Source organism: Erythrolamprus reginae, chromosome 7 (assembly GCF_031021105.1).
Source record: "Erythrolamprus reginae isolate rEryReg1 chromosome 7, rEryReg1.hap1, whole genome shotgun sequence".
In the NCBI taxonomy this organism is placed as follows: Eukaryota; Metazoa; Chordata; class Lepidosauria; order Squamata; family Dipsadidae; genus Erythrolamprus; species Erythrolamprus reginae.
Genome location: NC_091956.1, coordinates 38,004,823 through 38,030,187, shown reverse-complemented (window position 1 = coordinate 38,030,187; position 25,365 = coordinate 38,004,823). Strand labels below are relative to the sequence as shown.

The 25,365-nt window shown below is 45.5% G+C and overlaps 1 protein-coding gene across 4 annotated transcripts in view; it reads left to right on the top strand.

Moving 5' to 3' along the window:
* Nucleotides 1-25,365, top strand: part of LOC139170323 (biorientation of chromosomes in cell division protein 1-like 1) — a 115,894-nt gene that overhangs the window by 7,820 nt on the left and 82,709 nt on the right. For all 4 annotated transcript variants that reach the window (XM_070757351.1, XM_070757352.1, XM_070757354.1 and 1 more), the window contains exons 3-4: nucleotides 5,455-5,645; nucleotides 8,236-8,850. In XM_070757351.1, coding sequence (XP_070613452.1) covers nucleotides 5,455-5,645; nucleotides 8,236-8,850 — 806 coding nt within the window. The remainder of the gene's footprint in view (nucleotides 1-5,454; nucleotides 5,646-8,235; nucleotides 8,851-25,365) is intronic.

Here is a 25,365-nt window from a genome sequence, read left to right as displayed (position 1 = left end):
TATAAAATGAGACAGAAGGAGGCGAAACAGATAATACATGCTGCTAAAGCCTCAAAAGAGGAAGAAATTGCCAAATCTGTAAAGAAGGGGGATAAAACCTTCTTCAGATATATTAGTGATAGGAAGAAGAAAAACTGCAGCATCACGAAGCTTAGTACCAGGAATAATACATGCATTGATGGGAATAAGGAGATCACTGACCATTTCAATAGCTACTTCTGTTCAGTTTTCTCAAAAGACACCTTACAAAATAATACTATAGAGGGATATAGCATTGCTTCCAGCTGTACGGATTCAGCTCCAGTGATCTTAGAAGCTGATGTCTTAGAAGAACTTGAACGATTAAAGATAAATAAGGCAATGGGTCCAGATGGCATCCACCCCAGAGTTCTTAAAGAACTCAGATCTGTCATTGCTACCCCCCTGACTGATTTGTTTAACCAATCCATGTTAACAGGAGATGTTCCTGAGGATTGGAGAATGGCCAGTGTTGTGCCTATCCACAAGAAGGGCAGTAATGAAGAAGCTGGTAACTACAGGCCAGTTAGCTTGACATCAGTTATAGTTAAAATGATGGAGACTCTACTCAAAAAGAGGATAAATCAGTACCTAAAAAACAATAACTTATTGGACCCAAATCAGCATGGCTTTACTGAAGGCAAATCATGTCAGACTAATCTCATTGATTTCTTTGACTATGTCACAAAGGTGTTGGATCAAGGTGGTGCCGTGGATATTGCCTATCTGGACTTCAGCAAAGCCTTTGATACGGTTCCACATAAAGAGCCGATAGATAAATTAGTGAAGATTGGACTTAATCCCTGGATAGTTCAGTGGATTTCAAGCTGGCTGAAGCATAGACATCAGAGAGTTATTGTTAATGGCGAGTATTCTGAGCAGAGACAGGTTACAAGCGGTGTGCCACAAGGGTCTGTTCTGGGTCCTATTCTTTTTAATATGTTTGTGAGTGACATAGGGGAAGGTTTGGTAGGGAAGGTTTGCTTATTTGCCGATGACTCTAAACTGTGCAATAGGGTTGATATTCCTGGAGCGGTCTGTAATATGGTAAATGATTTAGCTTTACTAGATAAATGGTCAAAGCAATGGAAACTGCAGTTTAATGTTTCCAAATGTAAAATAATGCACTTGGGGAAAAGGAATCCTCAATCTGAGTATTGCATTGGCAGTTCTGTGTTAGCAAAAACTTCAGAAGAGAAGGATTTAGGGGTAGTGATTTCTGACAGTCTCAAAATGGGTGAGCAGTGTGGTCGGGCAGTAGGAAAAGCAAGTAGGATGCTTGGCTGCATAGCTAGGGTATAACAAGCAGGAAGGGGGAGATTGTGATCCCCTTATATAGAGCGCTGGTGAGACCACATTTGGAATACTGTGTTCAGTTCTGGAGACCTCACCTACAAAAAGATATTGACAAAATTGAATGGGTCCAAAGACAGGCTACAAGAATGGTGGAAGGTCTTAAGCATAAAACGTATCAGGAAAGACTTAATGAACTGAATCTGTATAGTCTGGAGGACAGAAGGAAAAGGGGGGACATGATCGAAACATTTAAATATGTTAAAGGGTTAAATAAGGTTCAGGAGGGAAGTGTTTTTAGTAGGAAAGTGAACACAAGAACAAGGGGACACAATCTGAAGTTAGTTGGGGGAAAGATCAAAAGCAACGTGAGGAAATATTATTCCACTGAAAGAGTAGTAGATCCTTGGAACAAGCTTCCAGCAGACGTGGTTGGTAAATCCACAGTAACTGAATTTAAACATGCCTGGGATAAACATATATCCATCCTAAGATAAAACACAGGAAATAGTATAAGGGCAGACTAGATGGACCATGAGGTCTTTTTCTGCCGTCAGTCTTCTATGTTTCTATGTTTCTAACCAGCCAGACCCCTTTTTCGTGCCCAGCCAAAAAACAACTCTTCAGACGCTCCAGTCTGGTGTCTTGCGAGTGCGCAAATTATTTCTCACTGAAGGGACATTTTTTGCCCCTCCCCCAGCCAGAGAAAGTGCGGGAAGAGGGGGGCAAATGGGAGAGGGAGCCCCCTTCACTGCAGATGATAGACAGACAGACAGACAGACCCCTTTGGTTATGACCTATAAAGCCCTTCATGGCACTGGACCAGAATATCTCCGGGACCGCCTTCTGCCGCACGAATCCCAGCGACCAGTTAGGTCCCACAGAGTTGGCCTTCCCCGGGTCCCGTCAACTAAACAATGTCGTTTGGCGGGACCCAGGGGAAGAGCCTTCTCTGTGGCGGCCCCGGCCCTTTGGAACCAACTCCCCCCAGGTATAAGAGTTGCCCCCACCCTCCTAGCCTTTCGTAAGCTCCTTAAAACCCACCTCTGTCATCAGGCATGGGGGAATTGACATGTTCCTTCCCCCTAGGCTTATAAAATTTATGCATGGCACGCTAGTGTGTATGATTGGTTTTAATTTGTGGTGTTTTTAAAAGTAATTTAAATATTGGATTTGTCGTACATTGTATTGCTATTGTTGTGAGCCGCCCCGAGTCTGCGGAGAGGGGCGGCATACAAATCTGAAAAATAAAAAAATAAAAAATAAACTTTCCCCCCATTGCTCACAGCCAAAAAGCAAGCTGCCGCAATCCCTGACCGGGGACTGGGCAAAGGGGGAGAGCCTGGCTGCTGTTCCGATTCTGCCGCTTAGCACTCCTCCCCACCTGAGAGGCTCCAGGCAAAGCTGCGGGCTGAGCCCTTGAACTGCTTCGAGACAATCTCTGCAGATCTTTTGCTGGTTTCTCTTGCGGCTCCTCCGCTGCCTATCTCGGGCGTCTTGCCAGCCCCTCGCCTGCTGCTCTCACGTTCCCTTAATTTCCTCCTGGGGTTTAAGCCCCCCCCTCTTTCTCCTCCTCTTCCTCCCTCCCCCTTTTCCTCCTCCACTGCTCTCCTTCACCCACATGCAACACGCAACCACAACACCGCACCCACAATATCCCACCCATGCCTTCGTCTTAAGAACACGGGATTCCCAGATAGACAGACACATACACGCACGCACAAAACCAGGAGCTGCCGCTCGCCCCAGGGATCTCCTCAGCATCACCAAGCAAAGGGTGGGTGGCCGTTGTCTCCCCTACCTCCAACCTAGGATTTCCCTCCAGGAAAGAAGCTGGCCCGCCCCTCCTGCAGCTCCTCCGCTGAGAGCGCTTTTGTCGAGGGGCCTGCGAGAGGGCTTTCTCCGAGCGCTTCGGTAGCGCCTGGCCCGCCCCTCCTGCAGCCCGTTCGCTGAAAGCGCTTTTGCCGAGCGCTGCAGGAGCACCTGCCCCGCACCTTCTGCAGCCCCTTTGCTGACAGCGCTCGATGAAAGCGCTCTCAGTGGAACTGCTGCGGGAGCGCTTTCGCCGAGGGCTTCAGGAGTGCCTGCCTTTGCTTCAGCTGGGGAGAGGCAGCACCTGCCCTGCCCCTGCACAGCTTGCTCACCTGAGCTGCCAATGCCTGCCTGTCTCCCGAGGGCGCCCTCTGCTCCAAAGTGGATGGCCTGAGCGCCATCAGTAACTTGAGTATAGGTTGAGGTTGGATTTTTCAGCACATTTTTGGCGCTGAAAAACTCGACATGTACTCAAGTATATACGGTAAGTGTTAACATGCTTAAAACAAATTAATATTATCATTCAAGTTTTTAATTATGTAAAGGTTTTTTTCTCCTAAATGATTTTTCCCCTTTTGACTCACTGTATTTAACCAATTTGCAAGATTGCAGTATAGCAGCAATCCCCAATCTTTATGAGTTTCCGTGAAAATAGGATTCTGTCTTATACTTTTTGAACCCTGAAATAAGTGCTTGGCTTTATTGCCATTCCAAAACCGATTGGGCTTATTATCAGGGGATGTCTTATTTTAGGGGAAACAGGATAGTACTGGTGAATGAAAACAACTTATTTATAGATTTTAATTATTGAACATTTATTTGTATCAACCTATTGGTATATCATTACATTGATTTTTCTGAAGTAACTCTGGTTATTATAGTATGATTTTTATGATCTTCATTAATTTCCCTTTTTTACTTGAATAGTTGTAATATATGGGCAGTTATCTTCAATTCACTGCCCAGATCCCCCTGTGAGGGAAATGGGCTGTTTAGAAATAGGAAATATAAATAAATAAAATTTAAAAATCTCTTTTTCTGGTATGGTATAAGGAGTCTTCCTTGAGTAGGGGATTGGACTTAGAAGAATTCCAAGTTCCTTTCCAGCCTCTTGATGCTATGATTCAAGGATGCTGAAACAGTACTTTAAGGATACATTAAATAAAATAATGAAAATTTTAGAAAAGCAACAATTAATGCTTTAGCTAGGCCCGAAGAACCATGAGAATTAATTGAGTCCTAAATTTTTATTATTTCCAAATACAATTTGCATAAGTATTTATTGGTTGGAATTTTTCAACTATCAATAATATGTGACAGAAATAGAGGAATAAAATCTTGTCAACTTTTACAAAAAGAAAATCATTTTTATTTGTGGTGCCTCAGTCATAGTGATTTCAGGATATGCAGGTTATAATAAATATCTTTTAGAAAAACTTAATATGAAAGAAAATATGCAATATATTATACTTCACAAAGGAAACATACAAAAATGCAGTGAGAGGAATCCATTATCTTCCCGAAAGCAAATCTGTATTAATTTTTAAAATGTTTTTAATTACATTATATTTTAAAGGAGAAATTTAGTGAATATAAAGAATTATTGATTTTATAAAACCCGATTTAAATTGTCTTAATTTAAATTGATCTATGTCAGCATGTCAAACTCAAGGCCTGTGGGCTTCCGAACTTCATTTTAGCTGGCAGAAGACTGGCAAAACAAATTAAAAACAAAGCAAAAGAAGAAATGTTTCCTCTTTTGCATTTGAGCATGCAAGAAGTGACAGGAAAGCAAGAAAGGAAAAAGGAAAGAAAAAAAAGAAGGAAAGATGGGAAAAGAGCAAGGAAGGAAAAATAAGGAAAGAGGGGAAGGAAGAGGGAAGGAGAAGGAAAGAAGGAGATTGTAATGAGAGTGAGGGAGAGTCAGAGGGAAGTCCTGCCTTAGCACTTGGCCACCACAGGTGTCCCCAACATGAGTGATGCCTCCCGATCAAGGTAAACAACCCTGATGTGGTCCTCAAAGAAATCCAGTTTGACATCCCTGATCTATGTGGATGAATTGAATCCCTTCCTTGCCCAATATTTTGCATTGCTTTTGCTAGTATATATGGGAGTTCTCTTGAATTCTTTATTATATTATCTTGTGATTTATGCAAATAATGATACTAATCTGCTAATGATACTAACTTTATAAAGATTACCAAGAATATCCATAGAACAGATTTAATATAAATTAGCATTAGTATATTCCCTTTCTTGCATAAATTATTATATTGATTGTGTTAAAGTAATTGTGTTAGCTGTGATAGATAAATTATATTGTCATTTCAGATCTGGAATGTTAGAATCTGGTATTGACAGAATCATTTCTCAAGTCGTGGATCCAAAGATCAACCACATATTCAGGCCACAGGTAGAAAAGGCTGTCCATGAATTTTTAGCCACAATGAATCACCCAGAAGAGACCAATCCCAGCTTTGCCCTGCCTGAAGAGAAATTAGAACCTTCTGTTTTACTGCAAGGTATTTCTTCTCTCTTTTGTTGGCAAAATGAATATGCTTTTAATCTTTGGGTTTTTAAAGAGTTGAGTGTAAAGAATCAAGAGTTGATGCCTCCTAATCACATACATTCAAATGATGTCATTGAAACCAATTTCAAAATTTATATGCTAAATGGAAAATAATTTACTTATCAACAGAGGCTTTGCTATTATGGTACCTTTTTGAAGGCATCCTAACCTAATTACATCTGTCCAATCTGAATATAGTAACAGCTGGGTTTATTTTCTAGAGATAGCCTTCCTACTGAAAACTCTGGTTTATGGAAAGCTGCTCCCAGCTGCTGCCATTGTCTCAATTTTCGGAGTCAAACTACAAGCTTCTCTTTTAGGAATGTGTATTGTTCCAGTATTGTTAGAATCCTCCCCTTTTCTATCAGATTACTGTATCTTTTTAAAAATTAAATTGAAATACATTCATCCCAAAAATTTTCTCAGTAAACTATTTTTGAAGTCATGGAGATTAGGATACAGAAGATTCAAATAAAGCTACATATCATGCATTGCCTGTTGATATTGCAGTTGAACCTGATGAGACCATATTTAAGCTATCAAAATGACTAAGGTTCCAGATCGGACAGCAAGGTTTGGCCAAGGAAGGTGGGTGTCAGAGTGGAGGATAGAGTATAGGCAAAAAATTCAGTTGTCTGTTATATTTATTGCCTTTTCCCTGCACCATCACCACTGTTGCATCATTCAACTGATACAGTAATCACTTTTCTTCAGAGGTGAGATCTTGCCTGCTTCTAAGATATTGTTAGGAGGATCTGCCTCCAGCGTCATAGATTCTGGAATGCTGTACGAATTTTCAAAGTCATAGGACTTGACGATTCTGTTGAATCTCTAGTCTAGCTATCGGTTAGAGCTGTAGTAATCTCTAGCTAGACTAGATCTTACATTCCTTACAGTAATCTGATAAATTCCTTGGATCTCGAGAAAAGGTTAGATGGTTAGAGTGCAAGTGACAGAAATCTTGGTACAAAGTTGATCAAATGTAGGTTATTATCTCATGATAATGAGGGGTTTAGGAGGTTTACGTTCTGACTCCTGGCATAGTGGGCTTTCCTTCTCCAGTAGCCCTCTGCCAGCAATTGTCCACTGCCAATGGCCCCTTGGCACTAAGGGAATGACCCAATTCATCTCGATCAATTCCTTGAGGCATGGTTTTACTGGCATGGGCGTTTTGCTGCGCCAGGCAAGTAGCTGCCAACCAATCGGAGGTGAACAACAATATTAGTGCTGGGAGGGTAGTGTGTGATAGGTGGTGGGTGGGGCGAGCGAGGGGTTTGGGGCAAGTGAGGTGCTATGGAGTAGCACATGATTGACAGCAGGCGGGGTGATTGTGGGGGCTCTAGGGTGCAGTACGTGATAGATGATGGGGCAATCACAGGGATATGAGGACAGTGTGGTGTAGGACGAAATGATCTTAGGGCTGTGGGGGGAAGGCAAGGGCATGGGAGCCATTGGAAACTAAACCCCAACCCCCCCCAAACGCCATCTCTCATGCGAGCTGTAAAAGCAGCTTACAAGCCATATTGGTCTGCACACCCAAATCCCATGCAGGTTCGGATGTGTTTGCATAACCTGAGCCAGAGGGACCGAGAACATGTGAAGCCAGCCAGTTTGGAGGTTTGACCTAGTCAGTAATTTAAAGCAGAAAGGCCAGGTTGGGGTTTTTTTTTCCTTGAGGCCAAGGAAGCTGTTGGCTGCCAGGAGTTGAATTATCTTGATTAGCCTGAAGCAACTGTAGGAATTGGAAAACAGCGTCACCTTCCAGGTTTCATGAAACTATAAACAGGACAGAAGGTGATGCCCGACAGCCTGAAGTTTGTCACAAATGCCGAATTCTAGATTTAACCCTGGTAGCTGGCTTGAAGGCCCTTGTTTGCCTGCCCCACCCAGCGCCAATCGCATGCTGCCCCTCCACAGCCCCCGCGATCGCCCTGCCTGATACTAATTGCACATCGCCCCTCTACAGCCCCTGCGATCGTCCCATTCACTTCCAATCACACACTGCGCCCACAACTCCTGGGATTGCTAGCCCACTGCCAATTGCATGCTGCAGCCCTCCAGATTATCCCAACTGCTGCCAATTGCATGCTGGCTCTCCAGCACCATCACTGCCACCTGCTGTCCAATTGGCTGTTAGCTACTTGTCCAGAGCAGCTAAATGCCCAGCTAAAACTGTTCCTCGGGGAATGGCTAGGACACTGAGGATGGAGGGCCAGGGAACCATTGATGGTGGACAATCACTGTCAGAGAGCAACAGAGGAGGAAAGCTGGTGCTGCCCAGATTCGGCACCTAAATGTACCATTCCAATAATGAGAACAATAAAAAAAAGCTTTCTTGACAGCATATTATCACCACTGCATCATAGCAGAGTTATCCCACATGGCTTACTGTTACAAATGGAATGTTAATATCTGAAGGATGTGCCAGTGTTGAGTTTACATTGAGCATTCTGAAACAAGAGATTATTTTTTGATTTGGCTTCTTCAGTACATATGTAATATATCATACTAATAGCTGTACTTAACCTTACTCTTATTTGAAGGTGTTCCTGCTGTCACTCCAAATGTGAATATCGCTAATGATGCTCTGTCTATTTTGGAGACCATAACATCTCTCAACCAAGAAGCCAGTGCCACCAGGGCTTCTACAGAAGCAACCAACATCAAGACAAATGAGAGAGTCTCAAAGAAACTCCTGTCTCAGCACAGTTTGGATGGCAGCATAGAGAGAGACCGGAATGCAGAAGATGTTGCTGATGTAGAAAAAACTCCTTGGAACTCTATAGAAGAAAGTTTTGAACCAGTAGTAAACTGTGAAGAAATAAGTAATTCATTTTCTTCAAATGAAGAAGGGAAAACTATATCAAAAGAAGCTAGTAGCCTGCTTAATCCAAACAAGGAAAATTTTCAGGAAAGTGATGAACAAAAAAGTAAAGTGGTGGATAAATGTGATAGAAAACTGGAAAGCTTGGAAAAAGGTGAAAGGAAGAAAGAAAAGAAAGACAAATATGACAAAAAAGTAGATTTCTTGAAGAGAAATGGTGATGATGTAAAAGCAAAAGAAGAAAAGATAATAAAAGATAAAGAGACAGAAGTGATAAAACATTTAACCCTGGAAAAGAACACTAATAAAAACAAAAATGAAAACACAAAAGAAGGTATAATATCACAGGTGTTTATTCATTATGAAAACATTGAAACAAATGGAAGGCGTTTTTAATTTATTTGGAAAGTTTTGATATAGGTGAAAAGATATTGACATTACATTTTATTGGTTGAATTTTTTTTACCTGCATCATGGTAATTTTCTAAACATTTTAGCTTACTTCAGAATATAACTTGTTTTATAGACATAGCAGGTAATATATTGGGAAGGTAATATTAAATATTGTGATGAATGTTTTTATCTCAAACCATACCTGTTTATTGCTTGTAGTGAGTATCTTTGCACTCTTTTCTTTGTTTTTAATTGCCCTTGTTTCAGATTTTTAAATCAGAATGATTTCTTTTTACTCTTCTTTACCACCCTATACGCTATTTATGAAATGAGACATTACTGCATTTAAGTTTTCAGCCAATTTTTCATTAGATCTTTTTTACAGTGTCTCATTTTCATGTTGCATTTTGAGATTCTTAGCCTTTGCTTTCTCATTCGGGATCCTTTATTTCTCATTTTATGGTGTTTTGCATTTAATTTCTTTATATGCCAGAATCTTTCCTATAGGATAGCTTTTTTACTTGCATGTTTTGACAGTTTAGCAATCTTTCCGAAATACAGTGGTACCTCGAGATACGAGTTTAATTCGTTCCGGACCTGGGCTCTTAAGTCGAGCAGCTCTTATCTCGAACGACTTTTCCCCATAGGAATTAATGTAAATAATTTTAATTGGTTCCAGCCCTCAAAAAACTCACAAAGTTAGTCTAAATTATGCAGAAAGACATGTTTTTAATGAAGAAATGTACATGTACATATAAATGAATAATGAAGTTTCTTTCACTTAACTTGTAAACTTTCTTAAACTTTTAAATTTACATATGTTCAACTTCTCTGCCACCCAATCCTGTAGGACAGAGGTCCCCAACCCTTTTTGCACCAGGGACCGGCTTTAAGCGATCAAGAGAGGAATGGGTGAATGAATGGACGGAGGGTGGGAAGGAAGGAAAGAGGGAAGGGACAGGAACAGAGGAAGGAAGCAAGGAAACTTATGAAAGGGGAGAGTAAGAGAGGAATGAGTGAAGGGAGGGAGGGAAGAAGGTGGGAAGGAGAAAGAAAAGAAGAAATAGAGGAAGGGAAGGTAAAAGAGAGAAAGAAAAAGAGCAAGAAAGAAAGCAAGAAAGAAAGAAAGAAAGGGGGAAGGGACAGGAACAGAGGAAGGAAGCAAGGAAACTTATGAAAGGGGAGAGTAAGAGAGGAATGAGTGAAAGGAGGGAGGGAGGGAGGGAAGAAGGTGGGAAGGAGAAAGAAAAGAAGAAATAGAGGAAGGGAAGGTAAAAGAGAGAAAGAAAAAGAGCAAGAAAGAAAGCTACAAGCACCCCCCCGAGCCCCCCAGGCCGGCTGCAACCTTTTAAAACACGCGCGCCGCTTCGCAGCTGTCTCCTGAAGCCGAACGCGGAAGTTAGCGTTTGGCTTCAGGAGACAGCTCCTTGGCGCTTGTATCTCGAATTTGGGCTTGTAAGTAGAACAAAAATATCTCTCCCCTCCCAGCTCTTATCTCGAGTTGCTCTTAAGTAGAGCAGCTCTTATGTCGGGGTTCCACTGTACAGTACATTAATTTATCACAGAAGATATGCTTAAATTCTTTCACATGTTTTATTCAATTTTAATTACTGTTAGGTTACTGTTACTGTTAGCTTTTCCTGTGCACTGCTTGGAGACTCTAAACATGGGTTAACTTTTTGTTTATTAGGAACTGAGTAAGAAATATCCAGCCACACCTCTTCCTTGGCCCCCACTGAGTCATTTGTTTTACTCAGTCAGCCTAGAGGGACGCGGAAAATATTTCTCTATTCAATTCTTGAATAACAAACAGGAGTGCTTGTCTGGATCTCCAGCAGGACTCAAGAAGCAAGCTGATATGAAGTCAAAATGGCGTTTGGCTTTAGCACCCTTTAAAGGGGGCAGTCTTTTTGGAGAATCATTGGATCCTACTCTGGTGGAGAGTAGAGACAAGAGGACGATTTTGCCTACTACATATAGAAGGGCAGATCGTTGTATGACTCCATATTTCAGGAGACAGCCATTTTGCCAGGACCCAAGGCCTAATGGATTCCAATATCAATGCTCCTACTGGGTATCGAATCGGCCCATGGACAGGTCAGGTGGTAGAGACAGAGGCAGACAGTATTTTCAGAACAGGAGACCATTTTGAAGGTCTGTTAATCAGACCTTTTGCAGTTCCAAGTGATTCCCAGTCAGACGCCCCCATTGGTGATCAGCTGAATTCATTCATCCACCAATGGGAGGTTACTACATCTAATACCTGGGTGCTGCAGACAGAGAGTCTAGGTTTCACTATAGAGTTCACTACCATTCCACCAAGGTGATTCATTTGATGCCCAGTTTCCACCACTCAGGTCAAAGGCTGTGTCCTAGAGTTTGAAATCCAACATCTGTTGCCTATATAGCTGCCATAGAGACGATTCCCCCGGCGCAGGAAAGTTGGGGGTTTTGCTCCATTCTCTTCCTGGTTCCCAAAGGTTTAGGTGGAGGTGAGAGCTATTTTAGATTTTAAACTGCTCAACCTTTATTTGGCATACTAAAAGTTCAAGATGCAGTCTAAAACCGATTCTCAGTTGTATCTGATCAAGCAATTATCTGACCTTTATAGATGAGGCCTATCTTCTTATTTTGTGCCTATTCATCCATCACACAGAAGCTTCCTAAGGTTCTTTGTCATGAGGATGCATTATCAGCACAAGGCCATGCCATTTGACCTTTCGTCCACCCCTCCCATCTTCACCAAGATTTTGGCAGCCTCCTCTCAGGGAGAAACCAATAAGTCTGCAGTGTTACCTGCACGAAATCATCCAGTCGTGTTCACCTCTGCAAGCTCAGGAACACCTTCGGGTCACCATCCGAGCCTTACAGGACCATGGATTCTCCATTAATTTTGCAAAAAGTCATATGGTTCTGACCACCAGCCTTCTTTATCCTGGGACAGTGATCAGCACACAAATTTGTGAAGTTTTTCCGTCACAGGACCAACTGAATAGCACCCTGGTTGGCCACTCAGATAAATCGGATCCTTGTCACTTAAGTACGGGGACTACGCTCAGTTCCACTGGCTGTTTTTTCTCAGTTTCTGGGGAAGATGATCTCCTGTATCGACATTATTTCTTGGGTGAGGCTGCACGCTCAGCCTCTACAATGGTTCCTGTTGCCACATCAGAGGACGAAACATAGCAACTCCAAGACGGGTTCGTGTCATCCTGTCTGTCCTCAGGTGTATACATTGGTGGACGTCCAGGGCCATGTCAAAAGGTTGTCTTTTCAAAGAACCCATCCACATGACCATGACAGATGCCAAATTCTTTGCATCTATACCCAGTGGCTCAGGGGCATTGGAGGGCATCAGACTTGACCCAAAAAATTGGTTAGAGTTGAGAGTAGTTCGTCTCACTCTGCATCACTTCAGACATCTAGCGTCAGACCAGCATGTCTTGATTCTAACTGACAATGTGGCTACCCAGGCTCACTGCTGGAGGGTACGTGGTCCAACAGTCTGATGCAAGAGGCACCAAATCTGGCCCTTTGGATGGAATGCCGTGTCCAGTCCATCAAGGCAGAACACATGTCTGGGACAGTGAATCTTCAGGTGGATTGACTGAGCAGGACCACAATAGATCACTCAGAGTGACACCTGCACCAGGATCTGTCTCTGGGGTTTAGTCGGTTAGAGGTGGACAAGTTCGCCTCTCCATTCAATACTTACCTTCCCAAGTTCTTCTCCAGGTTCACAATGCCAGGGGCAGAAGGAGTCAACACTCTATGCAGCCCGTGACCAAAGGGGCTATTGTATGCCTTCCCTCCTCTCCCAATCATTCCGAGAGTAAAAGGGAAGCTATTAGCAGAGAGGGTGGAGTTACTCCTCATCACCCTGCAGTGGCCCTGTTGCCCTTGGTACACAGATCTGGTCAGCCTGTCAGTATCCAGTCAACCTTTGGATCTATTCCTCAGCATTTACCTATGGGGCCTTGTCGCGGAATCTGACTCTCATAACTGGATGAAGTCATCTGTGTCATCTAGCTCGGGGGCTGCTTCATCATGGAGCTCGACTAGCCACTCTGTTGCTTCTCCCTCATTCATTCCTTCGGTTATCTTGTCAATCAGCTTTCTATCTAGTAGCGATCTCTGTATTCATCAATATATGCCCACACTCGATGGAGGAAATAGGACAGCTTCTTTGGGTTGCCATCAAACATGTTGCGGAACTGAGGTGCGGTCTCCTGGCTTGCAGGACGGTGGCTGGTATGGGTATGGCCAGTGAGGCAACAGCCTGCTAGAGGGCCCTCCGACTTGACCCCCTCCCTGCTGCCTCTGCTGGCCTAGCCCCCATGTACCCCTGTCCACAGGGAGGGGCCCGCCTACTTGCGGAGGGGCGGTTGTGGCTAGACCTGACATTGCAGAGGTTGGCTGTGCCGCCCCATTCACTGTGCCATGTTTGACTGCAGAGGGTATCCTGGATCCACTGGCACTGTGCCTATCCCACTGGAGAAGAAAGCCCATCCAGGTGGGGCTTGCCACGGGCTGTTGGTGGTAACTCTTTCCTCCCAGCTGCCAATGTTGACGGTTCTCTAGGCTCGGAGATGGGCTGACTTTGGAGAAGGGTAACGGGTTGTCCAAGTAGACAGTGGAGAGGTCCCCGTGGGTTTCACTTGCCACTGTGTGGAAAGAACAGTGTTTCCTCTCAACTGGAGGCCTCAGTGACTCTCTGAGAATAAGAACTATCGCAGGGCCAAGTTCCATCTAGGGGCCTAAGGCTCTGACTTGGGGGTTGTCTAACTTAAAATTAAGTGTCAAAACTGGTCAGGGAGATCCATCAATGATTGACTGCGCGATGGTGGGATCCCTCACCTTCGGAGCAGTTTGTGAGCATGATCTTTTGCTGCCTCCATTCCTGGGCCGAGAGTAGCCCTGAGCCCAGGTGGGTCTCCCCCCCCTCACTGTGAGGGAGGACTCAGATCTCCAACTGCACCTTGGGGGGGGGTCTGCTCTAGCTGAAAGAGGGGCTCGGGAGCCGGTTGCTTGTCTCTACTGGCTCACTCTCTCCGCAGCCTCTCTGGCAGGTGTGAATTCCTGAAGTGGAGCGTAGAGGATCTGGAAGCATCCAGCCAAGTCCTCTTCTGCTTGTTCCTCCTCAGCTTGCTGCTTTTCCATCTTCCCTGAGTCTTTACACAACCCAGTGCCTGGTTGGATGCTGGGTCTCAGGACCCCAACCAGTGTCCCAAGCTCGGTGTAGCTGAATAAGATTTTAAGAGAGATTTGGGTTAGTATAGCATCCAAACTTAAATCAGCGTCCAAGGCAAAATATTCCTCAAAGTTCCAATTTATTGTGAGAGCTATTCTGGCACCACTGTGGGAAACGCAAATCTGTCGCTTCCAAAGTTTCCCATCCAGTTGAAAGTTCACGCCCCTGGTCCCCCACCACCAAAATTGTCACATTGCCTACTCAGGTTTTGCCAATGTGGCAGTTCCTCCTCCTAGCTTCTGGGCAGGTGGTGGGCAAAGGATGACCTTGAACATCTCAAAAGAATGTGTTGTGGATACATCTCCCTCCTGAAATCAACCCTCCCAGATTCTCATAGTCAATAGGCCTTCTAATGATAGTGTGGTGAGCCAATGTTTTTCCCCACAACCACTGCATTTGCTTGACACCCTTATTTGGATTGCCATTTGAACTGTTGAGATCTGCTAGTGTCCAGTTACTGATCTTTAAGGTAGTCTTCCTGGTGGTTTTCACTTCTGTCAGGAGGATTTCGGAGCTAGGTGCACTGTCAGTTCGTTCCGATTTGTGCATTTTCCATTCCAAATGTTCTGAAAGTGGAACCATCTTTTTTCTCCCAAAAGATAATTCTTTATTTTATAGGACTCAAGAACTTATTCTTCTGGATTTCTGCCCAAATCCAGCCCATCCTAGGGAGAAACTGCCGTAACTTAGATGTCAGGAGGTGCCTCCGTAGATATATTAAACAGACAGCCGTTTTTCACAGATCCAAATCCTTATTCATGTCCTTTCAAACAACATTGATGGATCAGAAAGTTTCGCGTTTTGCAGTGGGCCACTGGCTGAAAAGTTGTATTACAAGGTTATGACAGTCATGGTGAACCTATGGCACGGGTGCCACAGGTGGCACTTGTAGCCATATTTGCTGGCACGCAAGCTGTTGCCCTAGCTCAGCTCCAATGTGCATGTGTGAGCTGGCCAGCTGATTTTTGGCTCGCACAAAGGCTCTAGGACAGTGATGGCGAACCTGTTTTTCCTTGGGTGCCAAAAGAGCATGCACGCATGGTATTGCGCATGTGTGAGAGCCCACACCCATAATTCAATGCCTAGGGGGGGGCAGAAACAGCTTCTCCCACCCCCTGAGACCCTCTGGAGGCCAGAAATGGTCTGTTTCTCAATTTTTGGTGGGCCCAGTAGGCTTGTGTTTCACCCCCTCTGCTCCAAAGGTTTCCGTGGAACCGGAGGAGGGTAAAAATGCCCCCTCATCCCCACGGAGCCTCTCTGGAAGCCAAAAACACCCTTCCAGAGCCTCTGTGAGCCAAAAATCAGTTGGCCAGCACACACATGCATGTTGGAGCCGAGCTAAGGCAACAACTTACATGCCAGCAGATATGGCTCTATGTGCCACCAGTGGCACCCCTGTCATGGGTTCACCATCACTACTCTAGCAGGATGTTTTTGGCTTCCAGAGAGCCTCCGGTGAGGGAGGTAAGCTGTTTTTACCCTCCCCCAGCTCCAGAGAAGCCTTTGGAGCCTGGGGAGAGTGAAACACGAGCCTACTGGGCCCACCAGAAGTTGGGAAACAGGCTGTTTCTGGTCTCCAGGGGGGAGGGGAGCTGTTTTCCCTCCCCAGGCATTGAATTATAGGTGTAGGCACTCATGCATGCGCAATACCGTACATGCACGCTCTTTTGGCACCCAAGGAAAAAAAGGTTTGCCATCAATGGCTTATGAGATTAAGGCTACTCCTTTGTCAGGCTGCATAACTGCTCATTCAATAAGAAATTCAGCCACTACAGCGCCATGGGCCACACAGGCATCAATTGAGGACATTTGCAGTGTGGTGACTTTGACATTGCCGTCACTTTTCATTTGACATTATTGTCTGGATTCTTTTGCTTCGGCTGAGGCTGCATTTGGCAGAAGGGTCTGTCAACAGGTTCATTCAACTTCAATGACCCTGGACTAATCTTCTCCCCATCCTTGACACATTTAGCTTGGGTATGCTCCATGCTTGGACTCTCCAAGCAGTGCACAGGAGAATGAACTTTGTCTTGCCTGAACGCTCCTTCTATGTGCACTACAGGAGAGTCCAATCCACCCTAGGGCTGGTTCTGGTCAGGGATATGGACTTTGGACTTCCATTTGACTACCTGCAAGTCTACTTCATAAAATAATTGGCTTAGTGGAGGCCAAGAAGGAGGTGTGATTGATTTTCTTATTCCGTTCCTGGCTAACAGACAATGCTTGGGAGTCTCCCACAGCGCACCTAGAAGGAATGTTCAGGTAAGACAACGTTCATTCCCTTTCTTTATACTTCTTTATGTCATCTAAAGCAGTGTGCCACGAGACATGGTCAGGTGTGCCGTGAAGAAGGAAGCTCAGGTTCCGGTCTCGCAAATTTTTGCTGAGGGTGCGAAGAGCAAAAAGTTGTGAGACCATAAGCTGACCTTCCTTCTTCGCGCCTTCCAAGTTTTCCGGCAGCTGCAGCGCCCTGCCCAGCTGGAACTTACCTGGCGGCGGCAAGTAAGCTTTAGGGCCCGGTGGGAGGGCGCTGGCAGCAGGAGTGGGAAGGTGCTGGCAGCAGCGGCACCGGGCAATAACCGCGGGGCGGCTGCTGCGAGCGGTCAGCAACAGCGTACACGATGCCGGCAACATCGGCATCGGGCAGTAGCCACAGGGCTACTTTGCACCTTCCAGGTTTTCTGGCAGCTGCAGTGCCCCGCCCGGCTGGAGCTTCCCTGGTGGCGGCAGGTGAGCTTTGGGGCCCGATGGGAGGGCGCCGGCAGTAGCGGCATCAGGCAGTAGCCGCGGGGCGGCAGCTGCGAGCAGTTGGCAACAGCGTACATCACGCCGGCAACAGCAGCATCGGGCAGTAGCTGCGGGGTGGAAGCAGGGCGGTCGGCTGCGAGTGGGAGCTCCAGGGCGGAGGCACCGATGGCAGCTGGATGTGTTGCTGGACGCCATACATGCTGGCGCTGCGGGGCTGGCACTGGCCCGCTGGCTGGGCTGAGATGGACGTGCCAGCCCCACACTCAGCGCAGCACCAGCATGTACGGCGTCCAGCAACACGTCCAGCCGCTGCCATCGGTGCCTCCGCCCTGGAGCTCCCACTTGCAGCCGACTCCCCTACCGCTGCCGCGTGGCTACTGCCCAATGTTGCATTTGCTGGTGTGGTGTACGAGAGAGAAAGAGATGGTGAGAGAGAGAGAGCGCAAAAGAGAGAGAAAAAGAGAAAGAAAGCAAGAGAGACAGAGAAAGCAAGCAAGAGAGAGAAACAGAAAGGAAGAGAAAGAAAGCAAGAAACAAAGAAAGCAAGAGAGAGAAAGATAGTGTGTGAGAGAGGGAAAGCAAGAGAAAAAGCAAGAGAGTGAGAAAGCTAGAGAAAGAAAGCAAGAGACAGTGAGAGAAATTGTGTGAGAAAGAGAAAGAAAGCAAGAGAGAAAAAGAAAGAGAAAAAAAAGAAAGAAAGAAAGTAAATAGAGAGAGAGAAGAGAGGGAGAGAGAAATGAGAGCAAAACGAAGGAAAAAAATGAGAAAATGAGGCAGAGAATGAGAGGAAAGAGAGAAACAAAAGAGGGAGAGAAGTGACTCTTGATTTAAAGCATATGATAAAAAGCACCCAAAGAATAAGAGAGAAACCCCCCCCAGCCCTCACCTGTTTTTGGAAATGGTTCAAGAGTGTGTATATATACACACAATCACAGGGGGAGGCGACAGGGATGGAAAAAGAGAGGAGAGTGTCATTTTGTGTCATTTTGGTTGGTGGTGTGCCCCAGGATTTTGTAAATGTAAAAAATGTGTCGTGGCTAAAGAGAGGTTGAAAATCACTGATCTAAAGCATCTTCTTAGTCAAATTTCTAGTCCTCTTTTCATAAATATTATGTTAAAACATTCTTGCATTATTTTGATTTCTTGTGTGTTTTTTAAGGTAGTTCTCTCTTGCTACAGCTTTTTTCAGCTTTTAGTTCATGGCATGTCAGATAATACAATTCCAAGCTGGTATAACTAATGGCTATGCTGAGAATTGTGGGAAATTGGAATCCCAGTGTGCCTGGAGGGTACCAGACTCGAAAATGAAAACTTGTTGGCATTCTCCATGCTAACAAGAGAGGGGCAGTAGTCATGTGGGTATTGCTCCGCGTCCTATCCAATCAGGACCAAGCCATCAGTCTTTTTTTAAGACCACCGGATCCGTTCCTTCCCCAGATTTCGCTCGGTCCTCTGCTTAGCAGGACGTGTGGTGGCTCCTCTCTTTCGTGGCTTTAATTCCTTCCCTCTGCACTCTTCAACTCAACTCTTCTCAATTAGGATCCTTCTGCAACAGATTAAATCGATAAGTACAGCCATTTTCTCCTGCCGGCTTCCCTTCCCCCCCTTCCAGGCGGTTAGCCTAAACAGGAGAAAAAATTTACAAGCCGGATTGGCTCTTTAAGGTGGGTGGGGGATTTGAAAGAAATCAGTTCAGACTCAGCAAGGCTTCTTTAAATTACAGCCAAATTTAGCTGGCCTACCTTTTTTTCCTCACCACGGCGAGCACTTTCAGTTTCGTTATTTCAATCTGCCAATCACTTAGTTTTATTTAGTTACTGAGTGTAGCCGGAACTCCAGGAACGGCTCGTTCTCTATCCACTGGGGCTTACTTATTTATTATGATTTGGCACCTTTGATTTCGGTGTTTCTCTGGTGCCAATGCCCATTAACTTAAGCGCCAAGTTCGCCTCGCCCACGCCAGGCCCTTTTTGTGCCCAAGCCCTGCTGCAAGCCCCGAGCACGTTGCAGATTCGTCTCGACTCTACGCTCCCTCCAGTAGGCCCTCCTACCAGGATTCCATTTTGTTAACACAGAACAGTGAGGGCCCAGTGTCTGCAGTCTCTTGCCAGCCACCTGGAGTAGCTCCAGGGGACAGAGACTTGCAGAGGCCTCCGGACCAGAGGCTGGGGCGTGTCTTTCCTTAATCTCACTTGGGAGAAATACATCTGTTCCTTTGGCTCTGCCTTTATTCTGTAAACCATGGCATTCAGGAACCCCAAGAGGAATCCTGCTGGGGGCAAATGCACCCAGAAATCCAATAGGCTTTGGAGGACACCATTAACCCTGCCTCTCCCCCTCAGCCTCCTACCTCTTCAGCTCAACCTCCAAATCCTACCAGAGTTGAAAAGAGGAGAGACAGAACTCTTTAAAAGATGCATGATGAATTTGCTAAAAGACTAAGGGTTCAAGCCCAGGTTCATGCCAGCTCACCCCCTCCATCAGAGGCTTCTGAGCTCCTCCCTCCTGTAGAGAGCAATTCGGCTCTAGATGATCCAAATATGCACAGGCCGCAATTCGATTTATGGGGAACAGGCAGTGAGTCATCTCAAGCCTTTCAGGACTCCCCTCCAGATCCAGGCCTAGACCAGGACATCAGGGTGGAGTCCCCTACCCCTCAACCTCCTCCTACCCTCTCCTCTGAATTTCAGGCTTTGCTAACTGCTTTAACCCAGGCCATTGATTCCAGATTCTTGGCTCTCAATGCACCCTCTACCTCTTCTATCCCTCCTACTAGACAGTCCAGACCTCTTCCCACCCTTAGATGAAGATTGGACTCGTCTCCTATGGAGGTCTCTTCATCTGAGAATGAGGATGAGGAGGACCCAGATGAACAATCCGTGGAGGACCTCTTCCAGGGCATCACAGAGGATGAAGATCTTCCGGCTAAACTTCCAACCTCCACAGCGATCTTCTCCCAACACCTGTTTAAATGCTTGCGTCACAAGGCCCACTTGGCCACAGGGCTTGCGGCTCAAGAACAGCCCTCTACATCCACCACCACCACTGAACAGGAACCCTGACCCTTCTTCTCAGAAGAACAACAGGACACGGATGTGATACCATGCCCAAACTCTTCAAGGATTCTCAGAAACAGTGCTCTTCCCCTGCGGTGGGCCCAAACCCCTCCTCCAGGGACAAGAAGCTCTACAAAGTGGCTACTTCATATGACGATCTACTGTTCTTTTCCAAAGTAGACGAACCTGTTAAAATACCTAATTTTGCTGCAGCCATGCTGGGTGAGGCAGAGGAGGTCATGAAGGCCGAAGACAGACGCTTGGAACAGATGGTGAAAAAGAGTTACTCTGCTGACGTGGGGGCCATCAGATCAGTTGCCTCCACATCCTTTTTCAGTAGGGCCATGTTGCTTTGGATTTAACAAATCCAGCACCACATTTCCCCAGATGACCTCAGGGGCCAGCAAGATATTAATAAAATTTTCGCAGCAGCTCAATACTTGGCAGTCGCCACCCTACAGGTGTCTAGGTTTGCAGCCAAATCCATTGCTCCCTCTAGCATTGCCAGAAGACTCCACTGGCTCAAGCCAGGGCAGGCGGGAGTCCGCCAGAAATGGCAATTGGCCCCCTCAAACAAAAGAACCTATTCGGGGACCTCTTGGATCGTCTCCTGACAGAGACCTCGGACAAGAAGAACATGCTGAGACCCACAATCAAGAAATCCACCAAGTTTCAACAGTCCTTTCGGCGCCCCTTTCATCAGCAAGACCAGACTTCCAACTTCCAACGATCCTCAGGTCAGTACTCCATTAGAACCAGATCTCAACCAGACAGATCCAATAGAGATCAGGGAGGCAATTCTTCCTCCAGATATGGTAAAAAACCAGATGGTAATCACCCTAAAATTCCCATTGGGGGCCACCTGGCTGGTTCCTACTGACCTGGCAACAATCCTCTCAGGACCCCTGAGTATTATCTACTATCCAGTGGGGCCTTCAATTGGAGTTCCTTTCCCTGCCTTCCAAGAAATTTATTTCCTGCCCCCTCCCTAACCTCAGACCTCTAAGGTCCTTATGGAGTAGGCAATTCTCCACCTCCTATCAAAGCTATCCAACCGGTCCCTTCCTCACAAAGAGGACTAGGTTTCTACTCCATCCTTTTCATTGTCCCCAAATTCTCCAGTGGGTGGAGGGCTATCCTAGATCTCAAACTTCTGAACCAGTTTATCAGGTACAGAAAATTCAAAATGCATTCTCTGTCATCCATCTTAGCTTCCCTTCACCCAGGCGATTTTATGGCATTCCTAGACCTCACAGAGGTCTACCTTCACATCCTCATCCTCAAGGGTGAGGCTCTCACTACCATTACAGGGCCATGCCCTTTGGGTTGTCCTCGGCCACCAGAGTTTTCATCAAACCCTTGGGGGCTCTGGCCGCCCATATCAGATCTGTCCCTATCCATATTCAATGTTACCTGGATGATATTCTAATCCATGCCCCTTCCAGGGAGCGCACCCTGTCCGATATTCACTCCATTATGTCCTTACTGCAAAGACATGGTTTTTCTATTAATCTGTGCAAGTCAGCTAGTCCCTAGTACCTCTATTTCCACCTGAGAACCCAGATAGATTACATCCATTCCATGGTCTCCCTGTCCCAAGACAGGCAGGACAGCATCAAGTCCCTGGCCCATCAGATCCAACAATCAAGAAGGGCCTCTATCTCTCTTCTGTCATCCCTTCTCTGGAAAATGATTTCCTGTATAGGCACCACCCCTTGGGCTAGGTTTCACTCCAGGTACTTCAATGGCTGCTATTACCCTTTCAGAGAGCCGCTCTCAGCGCATCATCCTGATCACTCCATCAGTAATATGGTCGCTCACGTGGTGGATATACTCCGTGCTTTCCAAAGGCACCCTCTTAGAATCCCGTCGCAAACAATCATCACAACAGATACCAGCCTCTCTGGGTGGAGTGCACACTCAACATACACTCAACAGGGCACCTGGTCGGTTCAAGAGGCCAAGCGCCCCATCAATTGGCTGGAATTGAGAGTGATTTTCCTAGCCCTCAAACAGTTCAGACACCTCATCTATCACCAACACGTTCTAATTCTCACCAACAATATGGCTACCAAGAGCCACATCTGCAAATAGGGAGGCACATGATCCTAATGCAGGAGTCTCTCAAGCTGGGCCTCTGGATGAAGAGGCACCCCCAGTCCCTATCGGTGAATCATTTTTCCGGAGACCTCAACACCCAGGCAGACTGGCTCTCCCGCCAGAAGATAGACTCGGGAGAATGGAGTCTTCTGCCATCCCCTTTCTTCCAAATTTGCCCCAGATTCGGCTTCCCAGAAGTGGACCTCTGCGCAACCGCAGACAACACAACTTCCATGCTTCTTTGCCCGCTTCTTGTTGCCGGGGGCAGAAGCAATCAATGCCCTCATGAACTGTTGGCCCCAGGGCCTTCTCTATGCCTTTCCACCAATTCCCATTATCTTGGACATCATTCACAAGATCCTCCAGGAACAAACTCAGATAATTGTGATCACGAACCTCCAGGTTCACGAACCTGGTTCACGAACCTCCAGGCCCTGTCCACCGAATCCCCATGGTGACTCCCCGTTTTGGAGGACATGCTTCTGCAAGGCGGATCCTTCCACCTGGATCCGGTTTGGTTTCACTTGACCGCCTGGAGGTTGTCCGGCAAGATCTAGAACTGCAGGTCATGACCCTGATGCCATTTTTGTCATGCAAACCTCCAGAAAACCATCCACAAACCGTATCTGCAATCATATCTGGTCCAGGTTTTGTGAATGGTGCTCCCAAGAAGATACAGTATCTCTCCACTGTGCATTCCCATTCCCAGAATCATCTTCCTCATGAAGAGCTTCCACCATGGATTGTCAGTCAACACTATTCATATAAAAGTGGCGGCACTGTCTTCGGTCCTCTCAGGGCCCAGGTGAGCACCTCTGTGCAGTTTCCCTGAAATACAAGAGCTCATTAAGGGAATTGTCCAATTGAGTTCCCCCACCATTCACCGCTACCCTACCTGGGACTTACCTCGGGTCCTATCGTCACTTACAGTTCTTCCCTACGAACCTCTGTCCACAGCATCCCTCCAACACCTATCATTCAATGTGGCCTTCCTCGTGGCAATCACGTCTACTCGATGCATCTCAAAATTGACAGCCTTATCCATAAGACAGGACTTGTGTCAATATCATCAGGATAAGGTAACCCTCAGACTGGACCCTATCTTCATCCTGAAAGTCACCTCTCTGTTCCACAGATCACAAGACATCACACTTCCATCCTTCTGCACCAGACCAGACCATGGTTTAAGTCACAAATGGCATACTCTGGATATCACTAGGGCTCCACGTATTTACATCAAACGTACCCAAGCGTTTCGTAAATCTGAAGCCTTGTTCATTGCCTACCATCCCAGATCATTGGACAACAAGGTCTCCTCCACCATCTTGGGCAGGTGGATAAGAAGCTTTATTTCCAAGGCATACAAATCAGCCTCCTTACCAATTCCAAGGGGCATAACCGTCCATTCTACCAGAAGCGCAGCTACTTCAGCGGCATGGGCAACCCAAGCTCCACTTAGAAACATAGAAGACAGACGGCAGAAAAAGACCTCATGGTCCATCTAGTCTGCCCTTATATTATTTTCTGTATTTTATCTTAGGATGGATATATGTTTATCCCAGGCTTGTTTAAATTCAGTTACTGTGGATTTACCAATCACGTCTGCTGGAAGTTTGTTCCAAGGATCTACTCTTTTAGTAAAATAATATTTTCTCACGTTGCTTTTGATCTTTCCCCCAACTAACTGCAGATTGTGTCCCCTTGTTCTTGTGTTCACTTTCCTATTAAAAACACTTCCCTCCTGGACCTTATTTAACCCTTTAACATATTTAAATGTTTCGATCATTCCCCCGCCCCCTTTCCTTCTGTGCTCCAGACTATACAGATTGAGTTCATTAAGTCTTTCTTGATACGTACATTTTATGCTTAAGACCTTCCACCATTCTTGTAGCCCATCTTTGGACCCGTTCAATTTTGTCAATATCTTTTTGTAGGTGAGGTCTCCAGAACTGAACACAGTATTCCAAATGTGGTCTCACCAGCACTCTATATAGCGGGATCATAATCTCCCTCTTCCTGCTTGTTATACCTAGCTATGCAGCCAAACATCCAACTTGCTTTCCCTACCGCCTGACTGCATTGTTCACCCATTTTGAGACTGTCAGAAATCACTACCCCTAAATCCTTCTCTTCTGATGTTTTTGCTAACACAGAAGTGCCAATATAATACTCAGATTGAGGATTCTTTTTCCCCAAGTGCATTATTTTACATTTGGAAACATTAAACTGCAGTTTCCCTTGCTTTGACCATTTATCTAGTAAAGCTAAATCATTTACAGACGCCTCCAGGAATATCAATCCTATTGCACACTTTAAAGTCATCGGCAAATAGGCAAACCTTCCCCTATGTCACTCACAAACATATTAAAAAGAATAGGACCCAGAACAGACCCTTGTGGCACACCGCTTGTAACCTGTCTCTGCTCAGAATACTCACCATTAACAATAGCTCTCTGATGTCTACCCTTCAGCCAGCTGCAAATCCATTGAACTATCCAGGGATTAAGACCAATCTTCAATAATTTGTCTATCAGTTCTTTATGTGGAACCATATCAAAGGCTTTGCCGAAGACCAGATAGGCAATATCCACGGCACCACCTTGATCCAACACCTTTGTGACATAGCCAAAGAAATCAATGAGATTAGTCTGACATGATTTGCCTTCAGTAAAGCCACGCTGATTTGGGTCCAATAAGTTATTGATTTTTAGGTGCTGATTTATCCTCTTTTTGAGTAGAGTCTCCATCATTTTAACTATAACTGATGTCAAGCTAACTGGCCTGTAGTTACCAGCTTCTTCTCTACTGCCCTTCTTGTGGATATTCTCCAATCCTCAGGAACATCTCCTGTTAACAAGGATTGGTTAAACAAATCAGTCAATAGGGTAGCAATGACAGATCTGAGTTCTTTAAGAACTCTGGGGTGGATGCCATCTGGACCCATTGCCTTATTTATCTTTAATCGTTCAAGTTCTTCTAAGACATCAGCTTCTAAGATCACTGGAGCTGAATCCGTATAGCTGGAAGCAATGCTATATCCCTCTATAGTATTATTTTGTAAGGTGTCTTTTGAGAAAACTGAACAGAAGTAGCTATTGAAATGGTCAGCGATCTCCTTATTCCCATCAATGCATGTATTATTCCTGGTACTAAGCTTTGTGATGCTGCAGTTTTTCTTCTTCCTATCACTAATATATCTGAAGAAGGTTTTATCCCCCTTTACAGATTTGGCAATTTCTTCCTCTTTTGAGGCTTTAGCAGCATATATTATCTGTTTTGCCTCCTTCTGTTTCATTTTATA